We start from the raw sequence: 24,175 nt of genomic DNA, 5'->3' as shown, positions 1-24,175 counted from the left end.
GCTCTCTCCCTGATGGCGGCGGTCCAGACAACTCCTTGCCCCGGTGCCGGAGCCCTGAGGCCTTCCCTTCCTCCTGAAGCCATTGCGCTCGCAGTGTCCGAGATATGCTGTCCACTGCTGGGAGTGCACAGCTTCCTACTGATATAGATGGCTGAGTATAATTTCTGTATATCTTATATCAGTATTGGGATTAATACCAGTTCTTTAGTATTATTGTTAATTATTTAGTCTTAGTCTATTAAATCTATTTATACTTCAACCCTTGTGTTTCTTTGTGTTCTCCAATTCCCCTTTCCGGGTGGGGAGGGGTCATCGGGTGATAGAATAATTGTCTAACGACAATAGATTGTTATGGGTTCTCTCAAACCATAACACAACCATATCATAGAATGGTTCACGTTAGAAGGAACCTTAAAGATCATTGAGTTCCAACCCCACTGCCATGGGCAGGGACACCTCCCACTAGACCAGGTTGCTCAAAGCCCCATCCAGCCTCGCTACAAATGGCGCCCAACGTGGGGCATGAATCGAGAGACTAAAGATGTCCGTACCAGTAGCGTAGCCCGATCGATCCAAGGATTGCCCTGAGGACTGACTTCACTGCCGGCTCATCACCTTCTGCAGGACAGAGGTGAGCGATCGGGAACCATAGGGAACACACTGCCAAAAGAGCAGCAAATGAATCTCGAAGTACTACACTATTTTAAAAACTCAGAATCGATCTGTACCTACCCTGTCTTTGGTAACCCTCTTAGACTGGGTACGAAAAAATGTCCCGGACTTTCCTAAGACCGGCACCTTTGACAAAGACATGTGGGACCAAATTGGCATAAAGCTTTGGGACGCTGCTGCAGGGACAGATAAGGTTGCAGCTAAGCATTTACCAGTTTGGCGGCAGGTATCTGAAGCCCTAGTAGAGCTCTGCAAAGGGACACAAAAAAACTGTGTGGAGAGCCCAACGCGTCCTTCCACCCCGCCGCTGCCACCCCCGGACAATACCTATGTTGCAGAAGAGAGTCTCTCAGAAGGAGACTCCTTCGATCCTGGGCCGACTGACCCAGACCAAGAACCTAATCTATTTCTTTGTGATGATAAATTGAAAGAGGTAGTGGGGAATGACCTAACCCCCTTGAGTGATTGTCGTAATGTGTGGGACAAATGTCAAAAGGAAGCCCTAGTTAAAGGCGACGCAGACATTTTGCAGGCGTTCCCTGTTATTTATCGCGGAAATCAACCCGGAGCGTGGGCGGCTTTGAGTTAGGATCATGTTAAAGAGTTGAGGAAATCAGTAAAAGATTATGGTCTCCAGTCAGCATACACCATGAACTTACTAACAGCTGTTGGGGATGGATATGTTATGACTCCTCATGATTGGAAACTTGTTGCTTATGATTTTGTCGGCTGTGCAATAGGCTGTATTCATGATTGAGTACCGTGATCTCGTGACTGCTAAAGCACTGGATAACTTAACTGGCAATTTAAATCATATTGGTGTGAATGAGCTCGTCGGTGAGGGGCCTCGGGCTACTCCCGATGTGCAAGCCCAAATGGATAGACGGTGTTTTGAGCAAGTAAAAGAAATTGTACTGCGTGCGATAAGACGGGTACCTGATACAGCCGCTCCAGAAGCTTCCTTTTCTGCTATCACACAAGCGCCTGGAGAACCCTATATAAAATTCCTTGATTGGCTCCAAAATGCAATAGAGAGACAAGTAGATAACCGAGCAGCTCGTGATATTCTTATGAAACAATTAGCGTTCGAAAATGCTAATACTGACTGTCGTAAAGTATTGCGAACAATTAAGAATGCTAATCCTTCTATCACTGATATGATAAAAGTGTGCCAAGGTATCGGCACAGAAACTCATAAAAGGAGTCTCTTAGCTGATGCATTATCAACACACCTCACTGTGGGGGCTGCTCAAAAGGCAGACTGTTATAATTGCAGAAAGCCTGGGCATCTTAAAAAAGATTGTCCCTGTGCCCTGTACTTTATGGGGCCGAGACTTGTTAAGCCAGCGGGGAATCCTCCTGAAAACAAATTTTTAATAGGGGCTATTGACAAGCAGCAGGCCCTTTCATTGACATGGAAATCGGAAAACCCTGTTTGGGTAGATCAATGGCCCCTGAAAAAGGACAAACTGCTGCATTTGCATGACTTAGTACAAGAACAACTGGACGCTGGCCACATTGTACCCACCACCAGCCCGTGGAACACTCCTGTATTTGTAATACCAAAGAAAAGTGGCAAGTGGCAATTGTTACAAGACCTTCGAGCTATAAATGCAGTCATTGAGCCTATGGGTGCTCTGCAGCCTGGTCTTCCTTCACCTTCTATGCTGCCTCAAAATTGGCCAATAGCTATAATTGATCTCAAGGACTGTTTTTTTGCTATTCCTCTACACCCAAGGGATGCACCCTGGTTTGCATTCTCTACCATCTATCAATCAGCAACAGGACTATGTTGCCACAAGGTATGCTAAATAGCCCGACTATCTGCCAACTAACTGTAGCAAATGCTTTGCAACCTGTCCGAAATGCAAACCCTCATGTTATAATTTATCATTACATGGATGACATACTTTTAGCTGCTGAAAAAGACAAAGACCTGCAGACAGTCATCTGCCAAGTCCGCCTTGCTGTCCAAGGAGCAGGCTTGCAGATAGCTGAGGAAAAGGTCCAACGTGAACCACCATGGAAATACGTAGGATGGAAAATTACAACTCGCACCATCCAGCCACAAGCACTGAAGCTGGCATTACAAATAAAGACTCTGAATGACCTGCAAAAATTGTTAGGAACCATCAACTGGCTCAGACCTTTTCTAGGGATCACTACACAAGATCTACACACCCTGTTTCAATTATTAAAGGGTGACCCTGACCTGAACTCTAAAAGACTGGACTGCAATGTCTACAGCAAGTAATGGAGGCTTTACAGACGCATCAAAGTCACCGTCTTTGTTTAACGGTTCCAGTGTACTTAGTCATCATTCAAAATACCCTTCAGCCATATGCCCTTCTAAGTCAATGGGATTCAACAAAAAAAGACCCACTTGTGGTATTAGAGTGGCTCTTTTTGCCTCATGCATTCACAAAGACTGTAACTTCACGATTAGAAATGTTTGCCAGCTTGATTCAGAAAGGTTGTCACCGACTTCAGACTCTAAAAGCTAGTGATCCAGAATTCATTTATATTCCCACCAACAAGAAAGACTTGGACTGGATGTTAGCAGAATCTCTCAGTGTGCAGACTGCACTCGCAGACTACACTGGTCAAATTTTGATCCATTTACCTAAACATTCTCTGTTAAATTCCTTAGAAGAATTACCCCTGACTAATCGAACCTTACTTTCTCATACCCCACTTCCTAATGCAGTTACAGCGTTCACAGACGGTTCTGGGAAAACACACAGGGCGGTAGTCCTTTGGCGATCCACCGACAATCTCTGGAACCAAGATATAAAATGTGTCGATGGATCGCCCCAAGTTGTTGAGCTTGCAGCTGTTGCGCGTGCTTTTCAGCTTTTTTCTGATGTAAATCTCAATATCATAACTGATTCTTTGTATGTTACAGGAATTGTTCAGCGTATAGAAGGAGCTTTCCTAAAGGAAGTCAACAACCCAGCGTTATTCGCACAACTTAAAAAATTATGGCATTATGTTTCCTATTGTAAATTACCCTATTATATCATGCATATACGGTCACACACCTCTCTGCCAGGACCCCTAGCCGAGGGCAACCGTGCTGCTGATAAAGCCACAGTCGCCCTCACCACACCACAGTTATTTCAACAAGCATAGCTCTCACATAGGTTTTTTCACCAAAACAGGAAGGCACTGCAAAAGCAATTTCAGATAACCACTGACCAAGCACGTAATATTATCTTGACATGCCCTGAATGCCAATCTATAGCTCCGTTGCCACAATTGGGAGTTAACTCACGTGGTACCTCACCACTGCAAATTTGGCAAACAGATGTTACACATTTTGGAGAATTTGGCCGCCTACAGTATGTACATGTCACTGTTGATACTTTTCCTAATGATATCTTTGCCACTGCACATACAGGAGAAGAGTCGAGATGTCCGACGACACTGGCTAGCAGCCATCGCTGCTATGGGTATACCAGAAACCATCAAGACAGACAATGGTCCTGCGTATGTATCTAAAACCACACAACTTTTCTTACAGGAATGGGGCATTTGCCACATCACTGGAATTCCACACTCCCCTACAGGGCAGGCGATTATTGAGTGTGCCCATCAAACGCTAAAGCAATTGCTAATTAAACAAAAAAGAGGGAGTCTGGGAGATCCACCACAGGAACGACTATGGAAAGCCACTTTTGTTTTAAATTTTCTAAACAGAGACAACAGTGATATGACACGAGTAAGTCAACACTTTGGAGCTTCCCCAATGTTCAAAACACGGCCAATGGTCCATATTCGTGATATGGCCACTGGACAATGGGAAGGCCCCGTGCCATTAATAACTTGGGGGCGAGGATATGCTTGTGTTTCCACAGGAAATGGTCCCAAGTGGATCCCAGCACGATACGTTCGACCGTATCTAGAAGCCGAGCATCACGAACAACCATCAGAAACGACAGAGCAATGAATCTTTTCTGTTCACAAAAGTATCGTTGGTTTTGATGTTAACTGGCCTGGTAGTTCTGTTGATAATTATGTTATGTTTGCCATGTTTGTTTTCCTGTGTTATAAAAGCATAAATCAAGTCATGTATGCTCAAATGCACACTGTACTTGCCTTGCAAAGCATGATGTTAGAAAAAGAAGTGGATGTAGAATCCAGCCATAGCATAGAATTTGTGTGGAAGTAAGCTAATCACATTATATGAGAGGGTTATAGAAATTATTAAGTTTAACAGTATAGTTAATAGTAGTTTTATAGTTTATAGTAGTTTTAATAGTATAGGGTCAATGTAATCATTAGGATGTAATATATGTGTAATCATTATCTGATATATTAACACAAGCATTATTCTGTATATTAAACAAAAAAGGGGGAGATGTGGGTGAACAGGATTGACGACCCACAAACAGCGCCTAACGACCCTACTGCTTGAGGGGAATTCCGTCCGTCTGGCAGTTGGGGGTTGCAGGGGCGTGTTGTCTGGGAAAGAAGATACATAGTGCTATATAAGCTGCGTATTTGTTGCAATAAACGATTCTGGTTGCAGCTCCGACCAGGGTCCGTGCCTTCATACGCTACACTCCTCCTTCGAAGAGGCGCCCTTCTTACATGCCCTTCTGCTCTGCACCATGACTGACACGCCATGCTGTTTGCCCACTGCGCTCCTGATCGCTAGCGCTCCCTAGGCTGCTTTTTATAGGCGTGGGGGTGGTTGCGGTTGCTCTGGCAACGCCCACCCCTCATCAGCGCCTCTCACAAGAGCTGCCGTCTCCTGGCGGGTGTGTCTGCTGCCCTGGCATCCCCCCTACCTCAGGAAACCTCTCCCTGTGCGCCGAGATCTGCCTCTCCGCTGCGGGTTGGACAGGCTCCGGAGCAGTTCTCACGGAGGGGTATCCTGAGCCGCATCAAAAGCAGCGTGGCCAGCAGGTCGAGGGAGGTGATTCTGCCCCTCTACTCAACTCTGGTGAGACCCCACCTGGAGTACTGTGTCCAGCTCTGGAGCCCCCAGCATAAGAAGGACATGGATCTGTTGGAGCGAGTCCAGAGGAAGACCACAAAGATGATTGGAGGGCTGGAGCACCTCCCCTATGAAGACAGGCTGAGAGAGTTGGGGTTGTTCAGCCTGGAGAAGAGAAGGCTCCGGGGAGACCTTATTGCAACTTTTAAAAAAGATGAGGACAGACTTTTTAGTAGGGCCTGTAGCAATAGTACAAGGGGTAATGGTTTTAAACTAAAAGAGGGTAGATTCAGACTAGGTATTAGGAGGAAATTCTTTACTATGAGGGTGGTAAAACACTGGAACAGGTTGCCCAGAGGGGTGGTAGATGCCCTTTAAAGGTCCCTTCCAACACAAACTATTCCATGATTCATTTCATTATATGTATTTACTACTAACAATAAGAAATTTATAATAAACTAAATAATTAATTTAAGGCTACTGTAAGTTGAAATATTTAACGTGTTCCTGTTCTACTGTTCACCTCCACCTGAAAAATCAGCATACTGCACAGAAACTCTGCTTTTAAGTAAACCCACTTTATTACTATGAAGGTTTAAATTCAAACACTTAGGTTTATGCTCGAGTACAAATTCTTCCAAGGACCACATAACGGGGTTTTTTTCCTAGCATCAATCTACTTTTATGCCATGTTCTTGGACTGCTTAAGGCCACCACTGCTACTGTAGCTTTTCTGTTGACAAGTCATGAACTCTAAAAATTGGCTGGCAGTGTAGGCAAAACAGTGTGATAAGACAGCAAGTAAAAACAGTTCATTGTTCAGTTTCAGAAAAGTATATCAATAGTTGTTTAGGCTCATCATTTACACATCTAAACCTTTCCCCATCATTCCACCCCAGACACAAATGAGAAATCCTAACTTAACATACCAGATTATCTTCAATAGTCTTTTTTCCTACTTAAAAAACCCCACCAGAATTATAATTCTGATATTGGGGGGAAAAAAATAAATCATTTCTGAGAAAGCTGCTATTTTGTGGAACACGAGTGCATTTTTGAAGCAAGTCTCCTGTCATCGCACTTACTGTGCTTTGGTTTGCATCTTGAGTAGTCCTGAGATGCAACTAAAGCAGACAACACATTCCAGGAACCCACCTAACCTGCTGCAATTGCTAAAAGGGCATTCAGTTCTATGGACTAACTCTAGTCTAGTTCTCAGTAACAACTCTTTACCAAATACAGTGTGGATATTAGCTCCTCAATACCAACTGTTTTCCTTTATAGATGTACTCCCATTACGCACACCTTCACTGATGTAGAAAGAAACCTGACCCTATCTTGCAACTCATAGTTATGTAACCCGATGACAGTTATAATGAGGAAAGTTTAACCTCCGTGTGGATACATCTTTCCGAATGTGATAATTATTGTCAAAATGTATGATTGTGTCTATTCATATATGTGAAACATCTCTCTCAGAAAATGAACAGATAAAATACACTGAAAAAGTAAGTACAAGATTAGCTACTTTTACTATTAGTTTACTCTCATGCCAACAGGTCTTATTACTTAAGTATTAGCTTTCTTTACAATTTACACACAGTAGTGTGCTTACAGGATTTTCAGCTAGAAAATAGTTTAAAAGATGGACAGCAAGATCAGAATTCCAAATGTTTCAGTGATTTGAAAGGAGCGATAGGAAAATTCAATTAAATAAAGGGAACAGCATATCAGATCATTCAGGGTACTACACATGAAAAGAGACAGAAAAGCTGGAAGGAGTCCAGCAGAGAAATACAAGATGTCCAGAAAACATTCAGAATGTCAAATACAAAAACAAATTTCAGAAGTAAAGCAAGATCTGTAAGTTATAGCAATCTATAAACTAAATGAGTTAAAGTGATGTCGTTTCCAAAAATTAAAAAAAAAAAAAAAAAAAAGACATTTTACCTTTGGAAATACTAATAGACTGCATTATGTTTGAGATTAAGAGACCTTTTTTTCTACTTCACAGGTTGCTCTCAAAACTGCATAAAGAACAATATTTTGGGCACCACATTTAAGAGCAAACTGGAAAAAGTGTAGCAGAAAAACATACAAGGCGGCTAGAAAATACACCCATAAAGGCTGAAACATTGGGTTTATTTAGTCTAGGGGAAAAAATTGGCAAAAGTAAGGTTGGGTTGATATATGTTTAAAAGGGGGAAAGAAAAGCTTTGTGGAAGCTGCTATAAAGAAGATACTGTTCAGCTGGTCTCAATGCTTTGGGTATTTGCTCAGTTATAAATAAATGTCTGGTTTTAAATATATTTAAGGGAAAACTTTGCCACTTTCTTCTCATTTCTGCTTCAAACAACATTAAGCAGGTCAATGATTCTGGCCCAAATACAGTGATGTTTGTAGATGGCGGAATTCCTGACAAAGCCAAGTATAACTGTCATGTTTTTGACTGTAACATTTAACAATTAATACGCATATCATTGCAGTATAAGTTTGAAGGCAAGCAGTACCAGAATACTAAAATCTGCTTTTGGCTACACATTGCTATATTTTACTAAAATAGCAATGAATTATCATATAATGTAAATGTCTGTAATTATGCAAATATACCTTATACTTTACATATGTATTTTATATAAAGTTATAAATAACATATAAACCCTACTTGTTAAAACTGCCTATAATTCAACTCTAAAATTCAAAATTTTTGATATAATGGTAAATGAATAGGAATAGCACAGAATGTTTGAGTGGATGATTCAATATTAGGACATAATTATACTTATGCTAGGCCAGACAGTGACTAACTTACAGTGAAGGGGTTTTTTTCATGTTTATTGTCAGCTATGAGTTTTTCATGCTACTTGGATGAGTCACAGCAATATGAGTAACACATCAACATGTCTTGGAAACAGTAGATCAAAACAACAAAACCACAGGAGGTCAACAGCATACACAAATTGAGTGCACACCGAGACCATTCACATGCATATTTAATAGAATAGTCACAGCAATTAATAGGTAAAAGTATGATATTATTCCATGTGTCCAAAAAAGTAATTATTATACTGTAATTTTGGAAATACAGTTTGAATAATCACTGGTAATATTTATGAGCAGACTACTTAGTAGATCCTAGTCTTAAAAGAAGCCCTTACTGAAACTGCGTCCTCTGGATTTAGACCCATCAGCTCTCCATGTTTGTTCCACAGCTGAATGCCCCTAAGCAGATATTCTGTTCCTATCTGCTATATATTTCATCATGGGTATCAAGTTTTGCCCATAGTGGTGTATAGCTATTTGGATGAATGTTACAGTCAGTCAGTACTATATTCCAATTCTAGGATACTTGAGTTTTGCAAATGGCCAGCCAAGACCCTAAAATGACAACAGAAGCAGAGCAAGAAACAATGCAAGGGACTATGAATCAGATAGAGTCTGAATCCATGAGAGTCTCTGTAGCCCCCAAATCAATCCATATCCTAGTGAAATTTAGCAGCATGGTCAAAAGCTAACTGATATATAAAGCAGAGTAGTAGAATCTCATTAAATAATGATGGAATTAATTTTGAGCAGATTGAAAATATCATTTTCCATATCACTGACACTATTCAATTGCTAGGGTTAAGCTAAAATTAATTTTCATCTTGTCCTTAAGGAAGCACCTTTCTTTTTTGAATGAAAAATAGAAATCCCTATAACAATACCTGTGGATCTTTTTTTCTGTTCATTATTTAAATATGCTTTTAGGTTTAAAAAGGTATGAAGGATCTCTCAGAAGCTAACAGTGGAAATAAACCTTCTATAATAAAGGATTCTAAATGAATACTTTAAATCCAAAAGATATTTTCCACTGGGCAAATGCAATTGTACAGTTCCTTCTGGTTTTCAGTGATTTATCACTTACTACTTCTCATGGGGATGGGGAAAACCCCAAAGAAATAACGATGATGTTTTAGTATTAATCAGCAGAAGTCGGGAAACTTCAAGGCGCTTGCCTTCCGTAGTTGGCCATATAAATGAAAGATGGGTAAACCTAGTCAGCTTACTGGAGCCAAAGGCACATACAGAGCTTGTGAACTGCTGTGACGACTGAAGGTGTCATTGACCATTTACTACAGGTCAAGTCTTCAAACAGTTTCCAGGTCAAAATTCAGGTTAGCCGAAATAGTGATACAGGCGGTTTGAAAGAAACAAGATTATTTTTGTCCAATACAGATTAGGCAGTACTTCACAAGCCTTTTTGCCCACAAAACTGCAGCTTCAGGTATTAGGTGATTAGCAGCAAATGAGCAGGAAAATTTCCGAGTCTGCCACAGCTGCAATTCAAAACAAAACATAACTTTCCACAGCCTGAGTATCATCAGAACTGGGAATGCTAATTTCTTGAAACAGAAAACTTAAGATGCTACAGCACCTGTTAAGCAAGAATAACCCACATTCTACAGCCAAAAAGCCAAGAACATGAACATTAAAGTTTTTACTGATAAGAAGTACCATCTAAAGTTTGATGAATGAAATGCAAGTTTCTATAAAATATTATGTATACAGCGTACTTTGCACAGTAAGCATTGGTGCTGTAGTGACTTGAACGTCACTAGTTAAAACTCCTCTTGAAGGGAAAAGACAAATGAAAATGGAGTTACATCTCTTAGGCATGCAAACATCAAACAAAATATCCACTTTACGGTATCATTCTTGCAGATAAAGTAACAAATTCTGTTGACTGCTGACCACCATTATTTTAATCAATTTTATATAAAGTTATTTAACTTCTGCATAAAATCCTGGAGTCTAGTTCAGTAATTTTTAAAGGATGATTGCTTTCCTTCTTAAGAAATAGGTGGATAGCCCCTACCCCCTTAAAAATCTAGTCCTCTTTCAAGGAAAGAAACCTAACATACCTCAGATGTCCCAGAATTAATACAAAACTTCATGTTTACCATGAGCTCTGTCAGGAAAGTCCATGTTAACTTACATTACTTGTTTCCACATGAATTCTAACATTTTGTTTCCTTTGACCAAAAAAGTAGAACAGTATTTCTTCCAAATGTGAGAGTTACCCAGTCTTTGAAGGAAAAATTTGGGGCAGTAGGGTGCAACTGCTTAGACTGGTGCCAACATTTCCTAGCAGGAGAGTTAAGCTTTATAAATTTTTCTGTAGTATTTTATCAGAAATATGCTATAAAAAGTTTTCCAAGGTAATTTCCTTGCCCATAGGACAAATACCCTAGGTAATTAGTAGCCTTTCAAATGGACCATAAAATGCAAGAATTTACAGAGAAATCAAGTTCATCACCATCAATATAATCCCAAGACAGGATACAAACATCCTCGACTCTTAGCACATCTAACATCACAAAACCTCACTGTCTTCCCCACACTCCCATCTCACAAAGGAGGAACTGAGGCTGTATCAACTCATGACAGAAGACCAGAGTGCAAAAAGGAAATAAAACCAACTCCCCCAAGCTCCCGGATTTCACTCTTAACCACTTGTTATGGTTTGAGAGAGCCCATAACAATCTATTGTCGTTAGACAATTATTCTATCACCCGATGACCCCTCCCCACCCGGAAAGGGGAATCGGGGAACACAAAGAAAACACAAAGGTTGAAGTATAAATAGATTTAATAGACTAAGACTAAATAATTAACAATAATACTAAAGAATCAGTATTAATCCCGATACTGATATAAGATATACCGAAATTATACTCAGCCATCTATATCAGCAGGAAGCTGTGCACTCCCAGCAGTGGATAGCAAGTATCAGACACTGCGACCGCAATGGCTTCAGGAGGAAAGGGAAGGCCTCAGGGCTCCGGCACTGGGGCAAGGAGTTGTCCGGACCGCCGCCATCAGGGAAAGAGCCAGCTACGCAGCAAACTTTTCTAATTTATATTGAATGTGACGTTCATGGTATGAAATACTCCTGTTGGCCAGCCTGGGTCAAATGCCCAGGCCTTGCTCCTCCTTGTCCCTGCACCTGGCAAGGCTCGAAAACACTAACCTTGAATCCCACAGAGCCTGGCTGGCTATAAAATAAATATTTTCACAAATTCAGACACTAGAGTCTTCTAAAAGTGCAATTTTCCCCAGCATTAGAAGAAAAGTTAGTCCTGTGTCTCTCAACCCAGGACACCACTGCAATGAAAAAAAACACAGAACTGTTCCAACCACAAAGAAGACAATACAATACAATTTTCAACTTTTATTCTATTTTCCTAACTGCATTTACAGTTCAAACAAAAATAGGAAGAGTTTCCAAAACCAAATGTACAAGTTATACATTTATAAAACAGATATTCCAGGGAGATGAATATAAGAACAAGTGCTAAACATCAAATAGAGTTGGATGATTCCTTTATACAGGGTTACTCTGATTCAGGATCAAAACCAGGTTATGAACTACTGTATCTGTCTTCAAAAATCATATTTAATTTTAGCAAGTTGCTTTTCACAAATTCATAATTTCTTGCCAGTCAATTTCAATTTATGCAAATCTTCCTTGTGTTTTTGTACATATTTCCCAATTTTAACACTAGGTAAGCATAAGGAACAAATTCTTCAAATATTCAATTATGGAATTATTCAATTTTTCAAAACTAACTTTAAAAAATAATTTTTAGTTCATCCTTTAATTACATTATGCATATTTACTAATTTACCACATTTATAGGTGCTTAACATCCATAGTAGTAAAATCAACACTGTTTTAAGATCCGTACTTTCAAATATTGGCTCTTCACTAGGATCATGCATCTGCAAACCTAATCTCGCTCGTTAATTTTAAGGCAACTAGAGAATTTGGAAGCACATACATTTATAAGTTTCCAGGTCAGCACAAAAAGGAAATACAGCTACGCATCAGCCTTTTCTAGCAGAGAAATGGGCTTTCTTGAAATAGTTTGGAATCTCAGTAATAACAGCTGCATTTTGTCAATGGTGGATGTCTGGCACGGACTGACAGATGCAATAAGGCAATGACCCAAAGAAAAGATTTCAGTATAAGTAAGTTCAGTTCCTCGGTGAATGGTATGCACCTACACATGCTCTGAACCAACTCAGAAAATAAAACATTTGCTATTAATGCACTAGAAGATAAATTTATTTGCTATCATAATTTTGTTCTCAGTACTCACCCTCCTGCTAACTGAATCTCATACACTACCACTGAAGTGCTGTTCAATTTTACAAGGAGTGCTTTCAACAGCCAAGAAGCATGCCTACTTTGAAGATTATAATGCATGTTTGTCCTTCTCATATCAATTGGTCCCCCAAATTTGCCCTTGAGCATTTATTCTTTCACTTGAGATTGTCTCAAAACTGTCAAGCAGCTTCCTGGTTATCTTACTCAATGACTTGTTATCAGCTCATCTACAACAACAATAATTTAAACCTTACTTTCCCCACTAAATTCTCCACTACTAACTTGTTTCTTGGCTACTGCTGATTGCAGGATTCATCCTCTGTCACAGAAAATTTGGTTTCATCTTCAGATATGTCACCCTCTCTGTGGCGCTCTATCAGAAAAGGTGTACAACTTACCAGCTCCTTCTGTGTATCAGTCTATCAATTTGGGTAACACTCACACTGAAGCTCCAATATCTCCTAGCTCATTGACTGCAATGCACTTTTCCCTTGCCTTGACAAATGGAACACTGATCCAATCACAACCATTCAGTATGTTACAAAAAACACCCCTTTCATAACTACCTGCTCACATCCCATCAGTCCTCTCTGCTGCTCTCCACGTGTTCCTCCTCTACCAAAAAAATGGTACTTGCTCTCCTTCTGAAGTCCTTTCATGGTTTCTTTCTTCAGACTACCATCTCTCATTCTGCAGTAAGTTTTTAATTCTTGCCTTCTGTCAGCTCACAACATCAGCTTCCAACATATCTGTCATACTTTCAGGCAAGTACCTTTCACATTCCTATGATTTGGAAGCTTATATTTGGAAAAAGCACCTCAAAAATCAGCAATACAGACCATTTTCAGAAATTGCCCCTTTAAATCTTTCACTATGAAACCTGCAATGAAAGTTGACAGTTGCTATTCTATTAGTACCTAAACCACTGCATATCATGCCATTGATACAGTCCCCTCCCTCACCATACTTTGTTAGTTTACATCCAGAGAGTCTGGCATTTCACATTTTTGATTCAGTTCTGTGGAGCAGGAACCAATCTTTAACTCTATCTGTGCAACTTAACCCATGAACTGAGAGATAATTCAGGCTTCTAAGCACTAAAATACTACAGTAGGACATGTAGACAAACTTCAGTATAACCCTGCATTCACATATTTGCTTGTCCTTATTTGCTCCTTTCCCACAGCACACAGATTCCAAGTACTGTCCTATGATACTAAGCTATTTCATGAACCTCCCAGCCAACACCTGATAAAGTACATATAAAATATTTTGCCCATATGATCACTTGTTCTGACATCATTTGAGCTCTTACCTTAGTAAAATTATTCAAGTGACCTAGTTTTCTCATATTTGAAACGCCTTGGAACTTGGCCACATTTTGGAGAATCTCTCTCATATTATCACAGGGTTCTGCAAAAGAAAACAGGTTATTAGCAGACAGAATTTAAAAAAAAAAATCAAAAAATCTAAACATTCATTCAACATACAGTTTCCGAAACATAACAGGTACTCTCCTGGTCTTAATTAAGGACACAGATTATTTTCCCTCAAGAAGCATCAAACTGATTTATGCCTAAAACCAAAACCAGGCATACCTGAGTCCTCTAGAATAAATGCTAAAGCCTATGGATGAGACACTCCTATTTTAAAGCAGATTTTAATCAATGCCTTAGATTTACAGTTGACAAAGAAATCCATTTAGTGTCTGAAACTCCAATCCTAGCATCTTATAAATTTAACAGCTTTATCCTTTATACCCTTGTAATTTAAAGACAAGAAGTAAACATAAAGACAGAAGTAAAAAGATAGCATGCTACTGCTATACCACAATTTCCGTTTTCCCTTCAGACACAGAGTAAGTGAGGTTTTCAGAAGACAGGACTCTCTTCTGTTCTCCATATTAATCTGTCCACAATCACCCTAAACTTACTAGAGGGCTGGGACTTTCCAGTTCACTTCCCACGTCACTACAAGTGACTAGGAACTTCTCCTTTCTTCCTAAGGGTCCATCATCCCCATTCCCCTCCAACAACCAACCAACAAACCCCCACACACAAGAACAACCCACAGAAACACACATACAAACCAAATCCCACAGGACTCAGACACTGGTTGATGACCCTGCATTTTGCTGGGAAATGGAAAAGGACTACCAAACACAGAGAGGAGAGACAATATTGCCCTGCCTTCGGGAATAAGGCTGGGAGATGAGGCAGAGGGACAAGCAGCACAGAGTGGGGCTGGGCACAGAGCTGCATGCGGAGGTCCTGTAACAGAAACTGCAGTAAGCTCTGTACACAACAGCATAGCGGTAGGACAGCTTTCAAAGGGAAACGCTTGACTGCAGGGTTTTTCTGCAGTCTTGGATAAGGCACTGTATCCTGCGATAGGCACTACAACACTATCAACAGCACTGAAGTTTGAAATAAATGAAATACAAAGGCTATGCTGGAGACATCAACTATCAAAAAGTATTATATTACCAAAAAAAGAAAAAAATTGCATTACGTACAATCATAGAATGTTAGAGTTGGAAGGGACCTTAAAGATCATCGAGTTCCAACCCCCCTGCCATGGGCAGGGACACCTCCCACCAGACCAGGTTGCTCAAAGCCCCATCCAGCCTGGCCTTGAAAACTTCCAGGGACGGAGCCGCCACAACTTCTCTGGGCAACCTGTTCCAGTGCCTCACCACCCTGACAATAAAGAATTTCTTCCTCATATCTAGTATAAATCTACCCTCTTTCAGTTTAACACCATTACCCCTCGTCCTATCACTACATTCCCTCACAAAGAGTCCCTCCCCATCTCTCCTCTAGGCCCCCTTTAGATAGTGGAAGGCCACCATAAGGTCTCCCCAGAGTCTTCTCTTCTCCAGGCTGAACAACCCCAACTCTCTCAGACTGTCCTCACTGCATAGATGCTCCAGCCCTCTGACCATCTTTGAGGCCCTCCTCTGGACTCGCTCCAATGGGTCCATGTCTGCCCCAGTTTGAAGTAAAACAGAACCAACTTTCTGTTCAGTAATTTTACAACTTAGCTAGGCCTCTTCTAACTCTCTGAAATTAACGGCATATTGTGGAGAAAACTGCTTGTTCTCAGAGTGATAAGACCAATGTTTGTGCTTCATGCTAAGGAATGGTATGCAGAGAGGCCCTTGCTTATGCTTATTACTATAACAACCAAGGTCAGCTAATTTTGTTATTTGCCCCGTTAGAGGGTCGGAAACAGAAAAAGCATAGAGGGGTCACACCTATGGGGAGGAGCGGACAAGACAGGTGACCCAAACCTGACCAACTGGGGTATTCCATCCCATCTGCCCCATGCTCAGTATAAAAGCTGAGGGATCAAAGGGTCAACTCTCTTCTTATGCTGGGGGCCCCAGAGCTGGACACAGTACTCCAGGTAGGATCTCACCAGAGTGGAATAGAAGGGCAGAATCACCTCCTTCTACCTCCTAGACATGCTGCTTCTTATGCAGCCCATAATACGGTTGGCTTTCTAGACTGCAAGCACACACTGCCGGCTCACGTTGAGCTTCTCACTCACCAACACCCCCAAGTCCTTCTCCTCAGAGCTGCTCTCAATCCATTCTCTACCCAGATTGTATTTGTGCTTGGGATTGCCTCGAACCACATGCAAGACCTTGCACTTGGCCTTGTTGAACTTCATGGGTTCCGCACAGGCCCACCTCTCAAGCCTGTCAAGGTCCCTCTGGATGGCATCCCTTCCCTCCAGCGTGTCTCTCCAACTTAGAGACAAGGATGTCATGCGGGACAGTGTCAAATGCCGTTCCCAAGTTGTCGTGGTTTTGGCTGAATTTACCAAAACCGGACCGGCAGATGGCCCTTCCCCCCCCTCTTCCCCCCCCCAAAAGAGGAGAGAGGAGGAGAAAGAGATAAGGAGATTCAGAAGTTTAGAATGAACTAAACTACTTTAATGAAGAATTAATATTGAAATAAAAATAAAGAAGAAAAATAATGAAATAGATACAATATATACAAAACCGTATCAAGCTCCCAGGATGACAGTCACATCACCGGCAGGCACTGGGGAAGTCCCAGACTGGACTCAGTGACAAATGGGAACTGGGTTCCAGCTCTGGAGTCAGGAACACACGGATCGGGATCAAAGGCAGATGAACAGACAGAGTCCTCTCTGGACGTCGGCCATCGCAGGAAGGGAGTTGACCCTTTGATCCCTCAGCCTTTATACTGAGCATGGGGCAGATGGGATGGAATACCCCAGTTGGTCAGGTTTGGGTCACCTGTCCTGTCCACTCCTCCCCACTGATGTGACCCCTCTACGTTTTTTCCGTTTCCGACCCTCTAAGGAGGCAAATAACGAAATTGGCTGACCTTGGTTGTTATAGCAATAAGTATAAGCAAGGGCCTCCCTGCATACCATTCCTTGGCATGGAGCACAAACATTGGTCTTATCACTCTGAGAACGAGCAGTTTTCTCCACGATATGCCGTTAATTTCAGAGAGTTAGAGGAGGCCTAGCTAGGATGTAAAGTTACAGAACAGAAAATTGGTTCGGTTTTACTTCAAACCGGGACACAAGTCCAGATAGATCATGTCAGTTGCTCTTCCCTTATCCACCAACGCTATAACCCTGTTGTAGAAGGCCACCAATTTTGGCAGGCATGCCTCGAGTTCTCCCTGGTAGTGGATGAAGAGAGAGTTGAGAGCTTGTGGGTGAGGATTAAGGGGAAGGCCAATATGAGGGACACTGTTGTGGGTGTTTATTACAGGCCACCTGATCAGGATGGGGAAGTTGATGAGGCTTTTTACAGTCAGCTGAAACTAGCCTTGCAATCACAGGCCTTGGTTCTCCTGGGGGACTTCAATCACCCTGATATCTGCTGGGAAGGCTACACAGCCAGACATGTACAGTCCAGGAGGTTCCTCCAGTGTATTCATGATAACTTCTTGACTCAGGTGGTGGAGGAGCCAACAAGGAGAGATACACTACTGGACCTAGTACTGACAAACAAAGAGGGACTGGTGGAGGACATTAAGGTTGGGGGCAGCCTTGGCTGCACTGATCATGAAACGATAGAGTTCAGGATCATGGGTAGTATGCACAAAACAACAAGTAGGACCGAAACCTTGGATTTCAGAAGGGCTAACTTTGACCTCTTCAAGAAACTGCTTAGAGAAATTCCATGGGTTCGGGCTCTGGAAAGTAAGGGGGCTCAAGAGAGCTGGACGATATTCAAATATCGCTTTCTCCAAGCTCAGGATCGGTGCATCCCTAAGAGCAATAAATCAGGCAAGGGAAGCAGGAGACCTGCGTGGTTGAGCAGGGAGCTTCCGAAAAAGCTCAAGTGGAAGAAGGAAGTTTACAGTGCATGGAAAAAGGGACTGACCACTTGGGAAGATTAAAAGAATGTGGTTAGAGTATGCAGGGATGAAACAAGGAAAGCCAAGGCCTCCTTGGAATTAAAATAGGCAAGGGATGTCAAAGTCAACAAGAAGGGGTTTTTCAAGCATATTGGAGGCAAAAGGAAAATGAGAGAAAAAGTGTGCACGCTGTTGAATGGGACGGGTGCCATGGTGACAGAGGATGCAGAGAAGGTGGAGTTGCTGAATGCCTTCTTTGCTTCAGTCTTTACTGCTCAAGCCAGCTCTCAGGAGTCCCAGACTTTGGAGGAAACAGAGAAAGTCTGGACGAAGGAAGACTTCCCCTTGGTGGAGGAAGATCAATTTAGAGAACAGTTAAGTAAAATGGATATCTGAAAGTCCATGGGTCCTGATGGAATGCACCTGCGAGTGCTGAGGGAGCTGGCAGAAGTCATTGCTGGGCCGCACTCCATCATCTTTGAAAGGTCCTGGAGAACAGGAGAGGTGCCCGAGGACTGGAGGAAAGCCAACGTCATCCCAGTCTTCAATAAGGGCAAGAAGGAGGACCCAGGAAACTACAGGCCAGTCAGCCTCACTTCCATCCCCGTAAAGATGATGGAATGGCTCATTCTGGGCGTCATCTCAAAGTATATGGAGGAAAAGCAAGCTATCAGAAGTAGTCAACATGGATTCACCAAGGGGAAATCATGTCTGACTAGCCTGATAGCCTTCTATGATGGCTGTTGTTTATAAAAGTGCTTATTAGATACTATTCAATCTGTCCCATAAACTGCAGCGTAGCTGGACTTTAATCCATGACTAGTTTGTTAAATATATGTTTCTCACATTCCTATTCTTTTGAAAGTTTTTCATAACAAATTCATCATTCCTGTCAAAGGGAATGGAAATAAGGAGAAAAGTTGGCTAATGATGACCCTTAATAATTTATGGAATTCATATAATGTGCTATTTTATGTTTATGACTGGCCCTGGATATTCTCCAGAATATGTTGCAATCTGAGAAGCTACCCCCATGCACTTGAAAACAGTACAAAACAGTACCAAAAATATTGCTAACCTCTTTGCCTCCATAAAGAAAGTAAATCTACTTAATATCAAGGTAGCGATGCCTGCTAACTGTGAGATATTGGCTAACACAGCTATGGTCTTATATGATAATAAGAATAGGAAAGTCTAACGGTGTCAGAGAAGGGAGCAACAAAGGAGCTTATTTCCATCTGCTTAATTTTAAAGATTTTCCAGGCTGAATCAATAAAGGCTGATGATTAAATGCTAATTTTAATTGTGGCTTTTTTGGTATGGATCAGCTCACAGCAGGAGTTGAGACCTTTTTCTAGGTGAGTACTTATACATAATGTTAATCATGTCAATCGCTTCCTGAATGTAGTTATTTGTCTAAGCGAACATTACTAACAAAACAGGAAGAAAATGTCACAGCAAAGGATGCCCGTTTCCTATTGTTTTTTTCAAATCAAACAGAATATGGGTTTTCAAGAAAAAAATGTTCTGTTTTGTCATCCACAGGAAAGAAAAAAAAAAGTGAGCAGCACAGAGTAGATGGAGCTTTATTAGAATCATAGAATCATCCAGGTTGGAAGAGACCCTTGGGATCATCGAGTCCAACCATCTACCCTACACTACAAAGTTCTTCCCTATATCATATCCCCCAACACCACATCTAAACGTCTCTTAAACACATCCAGGGATGGTGACTCAACCACCTCCCTGGGCAGCCTATTCCAATGCCCGACCACTCTTTCTGTGAAAAATTCTTTCCTAATGTTCAGTCTAAACCTACCCTGTTGGAGCTTGAAGCCATTCCCTCTTGTTCTGTCATTAATTACCTGTGCGAAGAGACCAGCACCAACCTCTCTACAGTGTCCTTTCAAGTAGTTGTAGAGAGTGATGAGGTCTCCCCTCAGCCTCCTCTTCCTCATACTAAACAGTCCCAGCTCCTTCAACCGCTCTTCATATGATTTGTCTTCCAGGCCCTTCACCAGCTTCGTTGCCCTCCTCTGCACTCGCTCCAGCACCTCGATATCTCTCATGTATTGAGGTGCCCAAAACTGGACACAATACTCGAGGTGTGGCCTCACCAGTGCTGAGTACAGGGGCACAATCACCTCCCTACTTCTGCTGGTCACACTATTTCTAATACAAGCCAGGATGCCGTTGGCCTTCTTGGCCACCTGGGCACACTGCCGGCTCATATTCAGCCTATTAAAACCTATATAAATATTTCTGATACCTGCTTATGCTATGTGTTGCTGTGACATGCTGACAGAGGTATTTGTTACTGCATACTTCCAACTTCAGAGTTAGCCTTATATGACCCCCTTTTTCCTTAATGTCTTTTTACTATCAAAGCATCAACAAAGAAATACACCTAGAAAACAAAGAAATGTAGTAATTTTAACTGTGCAAACACTGAAGTAATATCAAGGCAGAATCCAGCCAGCCCCTATTTGTGCACATGTATAGAGCATTCCAGTTCATAATCCCTATTCATATAATCCCTGTTTCAAATTTATGTTCATAGGGGTTCTGCAGCTAAGCATGGACTCTGAGAGCCCTCAGTAGAGCTGTGCATCCAGCTCCATAATGGGGAATATGGAAACCTTGGCATCCCAAACTTTAATGTGATCTTGGTGATAATTTTGTCTCAGAGCACAGAACCTACAGAGTCAGCAGGTGAGCTGGCAGGAAACAATGTTTAATGGCCAGTTCTGTTTAATATCTTTATCAATGATCTGGATGAGGTGATCAAGTGCACCCTCAGTAAATTTGCAGATGACACAAGTTGGGTGGGAGTGTTGATGTGCTTGAGGATAGAAAGGCTCTACAGAGGGATCTGGAAAGGCTGGATTGATGGACCAATGCTGATTGTATGAGATTTAACAAGGCCAAGTACCAGGTCCTGCACTTGGGTCACAACAACCCCAGGCAGCGCTACAAACTTGGGGAAGAGTGGCTGGAAAGCTGCCCAGCAGAAAAGGACCTGGAGGCATTGGTCAATAGCCAGCTCAATATGAGCCAGCAGTGTGCCCAGGTGGCCAAGAAGGCCAACAGCATCCTGGCCTGTATCAGAAATAGCGTGGCCAGCAGGAATAGGGAAGTGATTGTCCCCCTGTACTCAGCACTGGTGAGACTTCACCTTGAGTACTGTGTTCAGTTTTGGGTCCCAGTTTTTGGTGCTGGAACATGTCCAAAGAAGGGCAAAAAAGCTGGTGAGGGGTCTAGAGAAAAAGTCTTATGAGGAGCGGCTGAGGGAACTGGGGTTGTTTAGTCTGGAGAAAAGGAGGCTCAGGAGAGGCTGTATTGCTGTCTACAGCTACCTGAAAGGAGGTTGTAGTGAGGTGGGGGTCGGTCTCTTCTCCTAAGTAACAACTGATAGGACGAGAGGAAATGGCCTCAAGTTGTGCCAGGGGAGTTTTAGATTGGATATTAGGAAAAATGTCTTCACCGAAAGGGTTGTCAAGCATTGGAATGGGCTGCCCAGGGAAGTGGTTGAGTCACCATCCCTGGAGATATTTAAAAGACGTGTAGATGTAGTACTTAGGGACGTGGTTTAGTGGTGGACTTGGAAATGTTAGGTTAGTGGTTGGACTTGATGATCTGAAAGGTCTTTTTCAACCTAAATGTTTCTGATTCTAATGGAGACTTCCAAAAAAACCCTTCTAATATTTTTCGTAGGAATAGTGGTTCATGAAAAATTATGCCATTTTTGAAAAAAGACCCATTAGTATGTCTCCAATACTTCCATTTGTATTCCTAAAAGACTGTTTTGAATTGCAAAAGCTTACAATATCAAGGATTTTCTGATGGAGTCACCTCTGCTCTTATTATTATGGCTGTGGTCACAAGTTGAGCAGGGACATAAATAGGGATTTATTCACCCTAAATCCTCAGCATGGATATATTCGAGACGTGAAAATCTATCGCACAGGAAGAAGCCTTAGTCCTCATAGTATCAGAGGAGTACTGGTAGAATGAATTAACTATCTAAAAAAGTGGAATAAAACATGATCGTAGGGTAGAAAATATGAAATGAAAATGTGAATGCAAAACAGTGGTTATATAATTTAGAGGTTTCTGTAAAGATATTTGTGGTGTTGAGGGTTTAGTATTTTGGTTTCATTCCAGCACGGGATGAAACCCAGAAATGCTGAAACTCTCAGTGAAGGAGAAAGGGCCTTGGACCTATGTGCTGGTCCCACCTGGCTGTTGCAGTGGTGAGGACACTGGAAGCCTCAGTCATCTGCCTTGGTCATCTGCAAAACAGGCTAGCTGGGAAAAAGAGTGTTATGGAAGGGCATTTGTATCTGAAGGTCTCAATTTCCTAAATGCACAGTTCCCTTCTCTGCTCCACTTGTTTGGGCATTGTGAGATGGGGCTGTTGTTATGAGGCCATGATCCTGTCTGCCTCGCTATCCTCTTGACTCCCGGTTCACCTTCCCTTGCTGAGTAGCCTGTCTGGGCCACTCCCAGAGAGGCAGAGAACTTCCTTGGGAATTTGGCAGCCCTGAGGCCTTGGCAGGCGCCTTGCTGGGTGTTTGCAGAGTGGGCAAGTCAGCTGGAAGGAGTCAGGGCATGCTCCAGTGTCTGCCCCATAGGAAGGAATCAGGCGATCAAAAGAAACTTCAGGACCTTGGGACAACTGGTTAAGGGATCAGGAGCACAAGTAGTGTTTTCCTCTATCCTTCCAGTAGCAGGGAATAATGTTGGAAGAAACAGGAAGACCCAGCAGGCCTGGCTCCGTGACTGGTGTCACTGGCAGAATTTTGGCTTTTTCAATCACGGGTCGGTCTACATGATACCAGGTCTGCTGGAAACAGATGGGGTATACCTTTCTCAAAGGGGGAAAAGGATCTTTGCACAAGAGTTAGCAGGGCTCATTGAAAGAGCTTTAAACTAGATTTGAAGGGATCAAAGTGATAAGCTAGCGATAAGCCATGGGACAGCACGCCAATGTTTGAGGGACGGTGTGCTAGTGAGGTCCTTCAGTCTGCTCCATGATGTGCTGAGTACACTGGAACACATTTGAAATGTCTCTATACTAACGTGTGCAGCATGAGGAATAAACAAGAGGAGCTAGAAGCTTTGGCCCGGTCCCAGAGCTACAACATTATTAGCATAAGTGAAACCTGGTGGGATGAGTCCTGTGACTGGTGTGCTGTGATGGATGGTTATAGGCTCTTCAAGAGGGATAGGCAGGGCAGGCGAGGCAGGGGGGTGGCGCTGTACGTAAGGGAGGGGTTGGATTGTATGGTGTTTGCAGTTGGCGAGGTCATGGTTGAGAGCCTTCAGGTAAGAATGAAGGAGAAAGCAAATGAAGTGGATGTTGTTATGGGAGTCTGCTATCGACCACCCAGTCAGGACAACGACACTGAAGAATTATTCTACAAGAAATTAAGGGATATCTCTAGATCAGCTGCCCTTGCCCTTATGGGTGATTTTAACTTGCCAGACATCAACTGGGAATATCGTACAGTGGACACAAACAGATCAAGGAAATTCCTGAAGCACATTGAGAATAACTTCTTGATGCAGGTTCTAATGGAGCTGACTAGGAAAGGTGCCCTCCTAGATTTGTTGTTTGTAAACAGAGAGGGGCTCATGAGCTCAAGTGGTGATTGGTGGCTGCCTTGGTCACAGTGACCATGAAGTAGTTGAGTTTCAAATCATTGGCGCTAGGAGAAAAACTGCCAGAAAAACTTCGACCCTGGATGTGGGGAGAGCAGACTTTGGGTTGCTGAAGGAGCTAGTTAGTGAGGTCCCCTGGGAATATGCTTTTGAAGGTATTAGGGTCCAGGAATGCTGATCACTTTTTAAGAGCCATCTCTCAAGAGCACAGGAGTGGGCAAATCCAAAGTGTTGGAAGTCAAGCAAGCGGGACAGAAAGATGACTTGGCTGAGCAGGGATCTTCTTCTAGAACTCAGGCGGAAAAGGAAAGTGTATGGACTTTGAAAGCAAGGACAGGTGACACGAGCAGACTACAGCAATGCTGTTCACCACTGCAGGGAGAAAATTTGTGTG

The 24,175-nt window shown here is 42.3% G+C and overlaps 1 protein-coding gene across 1 annotated transcript in view; it reads right to left on the bottom strand.

Annotated features, from left to right (window-relative positions):
• Positions 1-24,175, bottom strand: part of LOC141476718 (rapamycin-insensitive companion of mTOR-like) — a 141,137-nt gene that overhangs the window by 93,723 nt on the left and 23,239 nt on the right. The window contains exon 3 of the mRNA XM_074165523.1: positions 14,082-14,179. Within this exon, the coding sequence (XP_074021624.1) occupies positions 14,082-14,179 (98 nt within the window). The remainder of the gene's footprint in view (positions 1-14,081; positions 14,180-24,175) is intronic.

Source organism: Numenius arquata, chromosome W (genome assembly GCF_964106895.1).
Source record: "Numenius arquata chromosome W, bNumArq3.hap1.1, whole genome shotgun sequence".
NCBI classification, from domain to species: domain Eukaryota; kingdom Metazoa; phylum Chordata; class Aves; order Charadriiformes; family Scolopacidae; genus Numenius; species Numenius arquata.
Note: the sequence above shows the minus strand (reverse complement) of the source record. Positions and strands in the feature narration are given on the sequence as shown.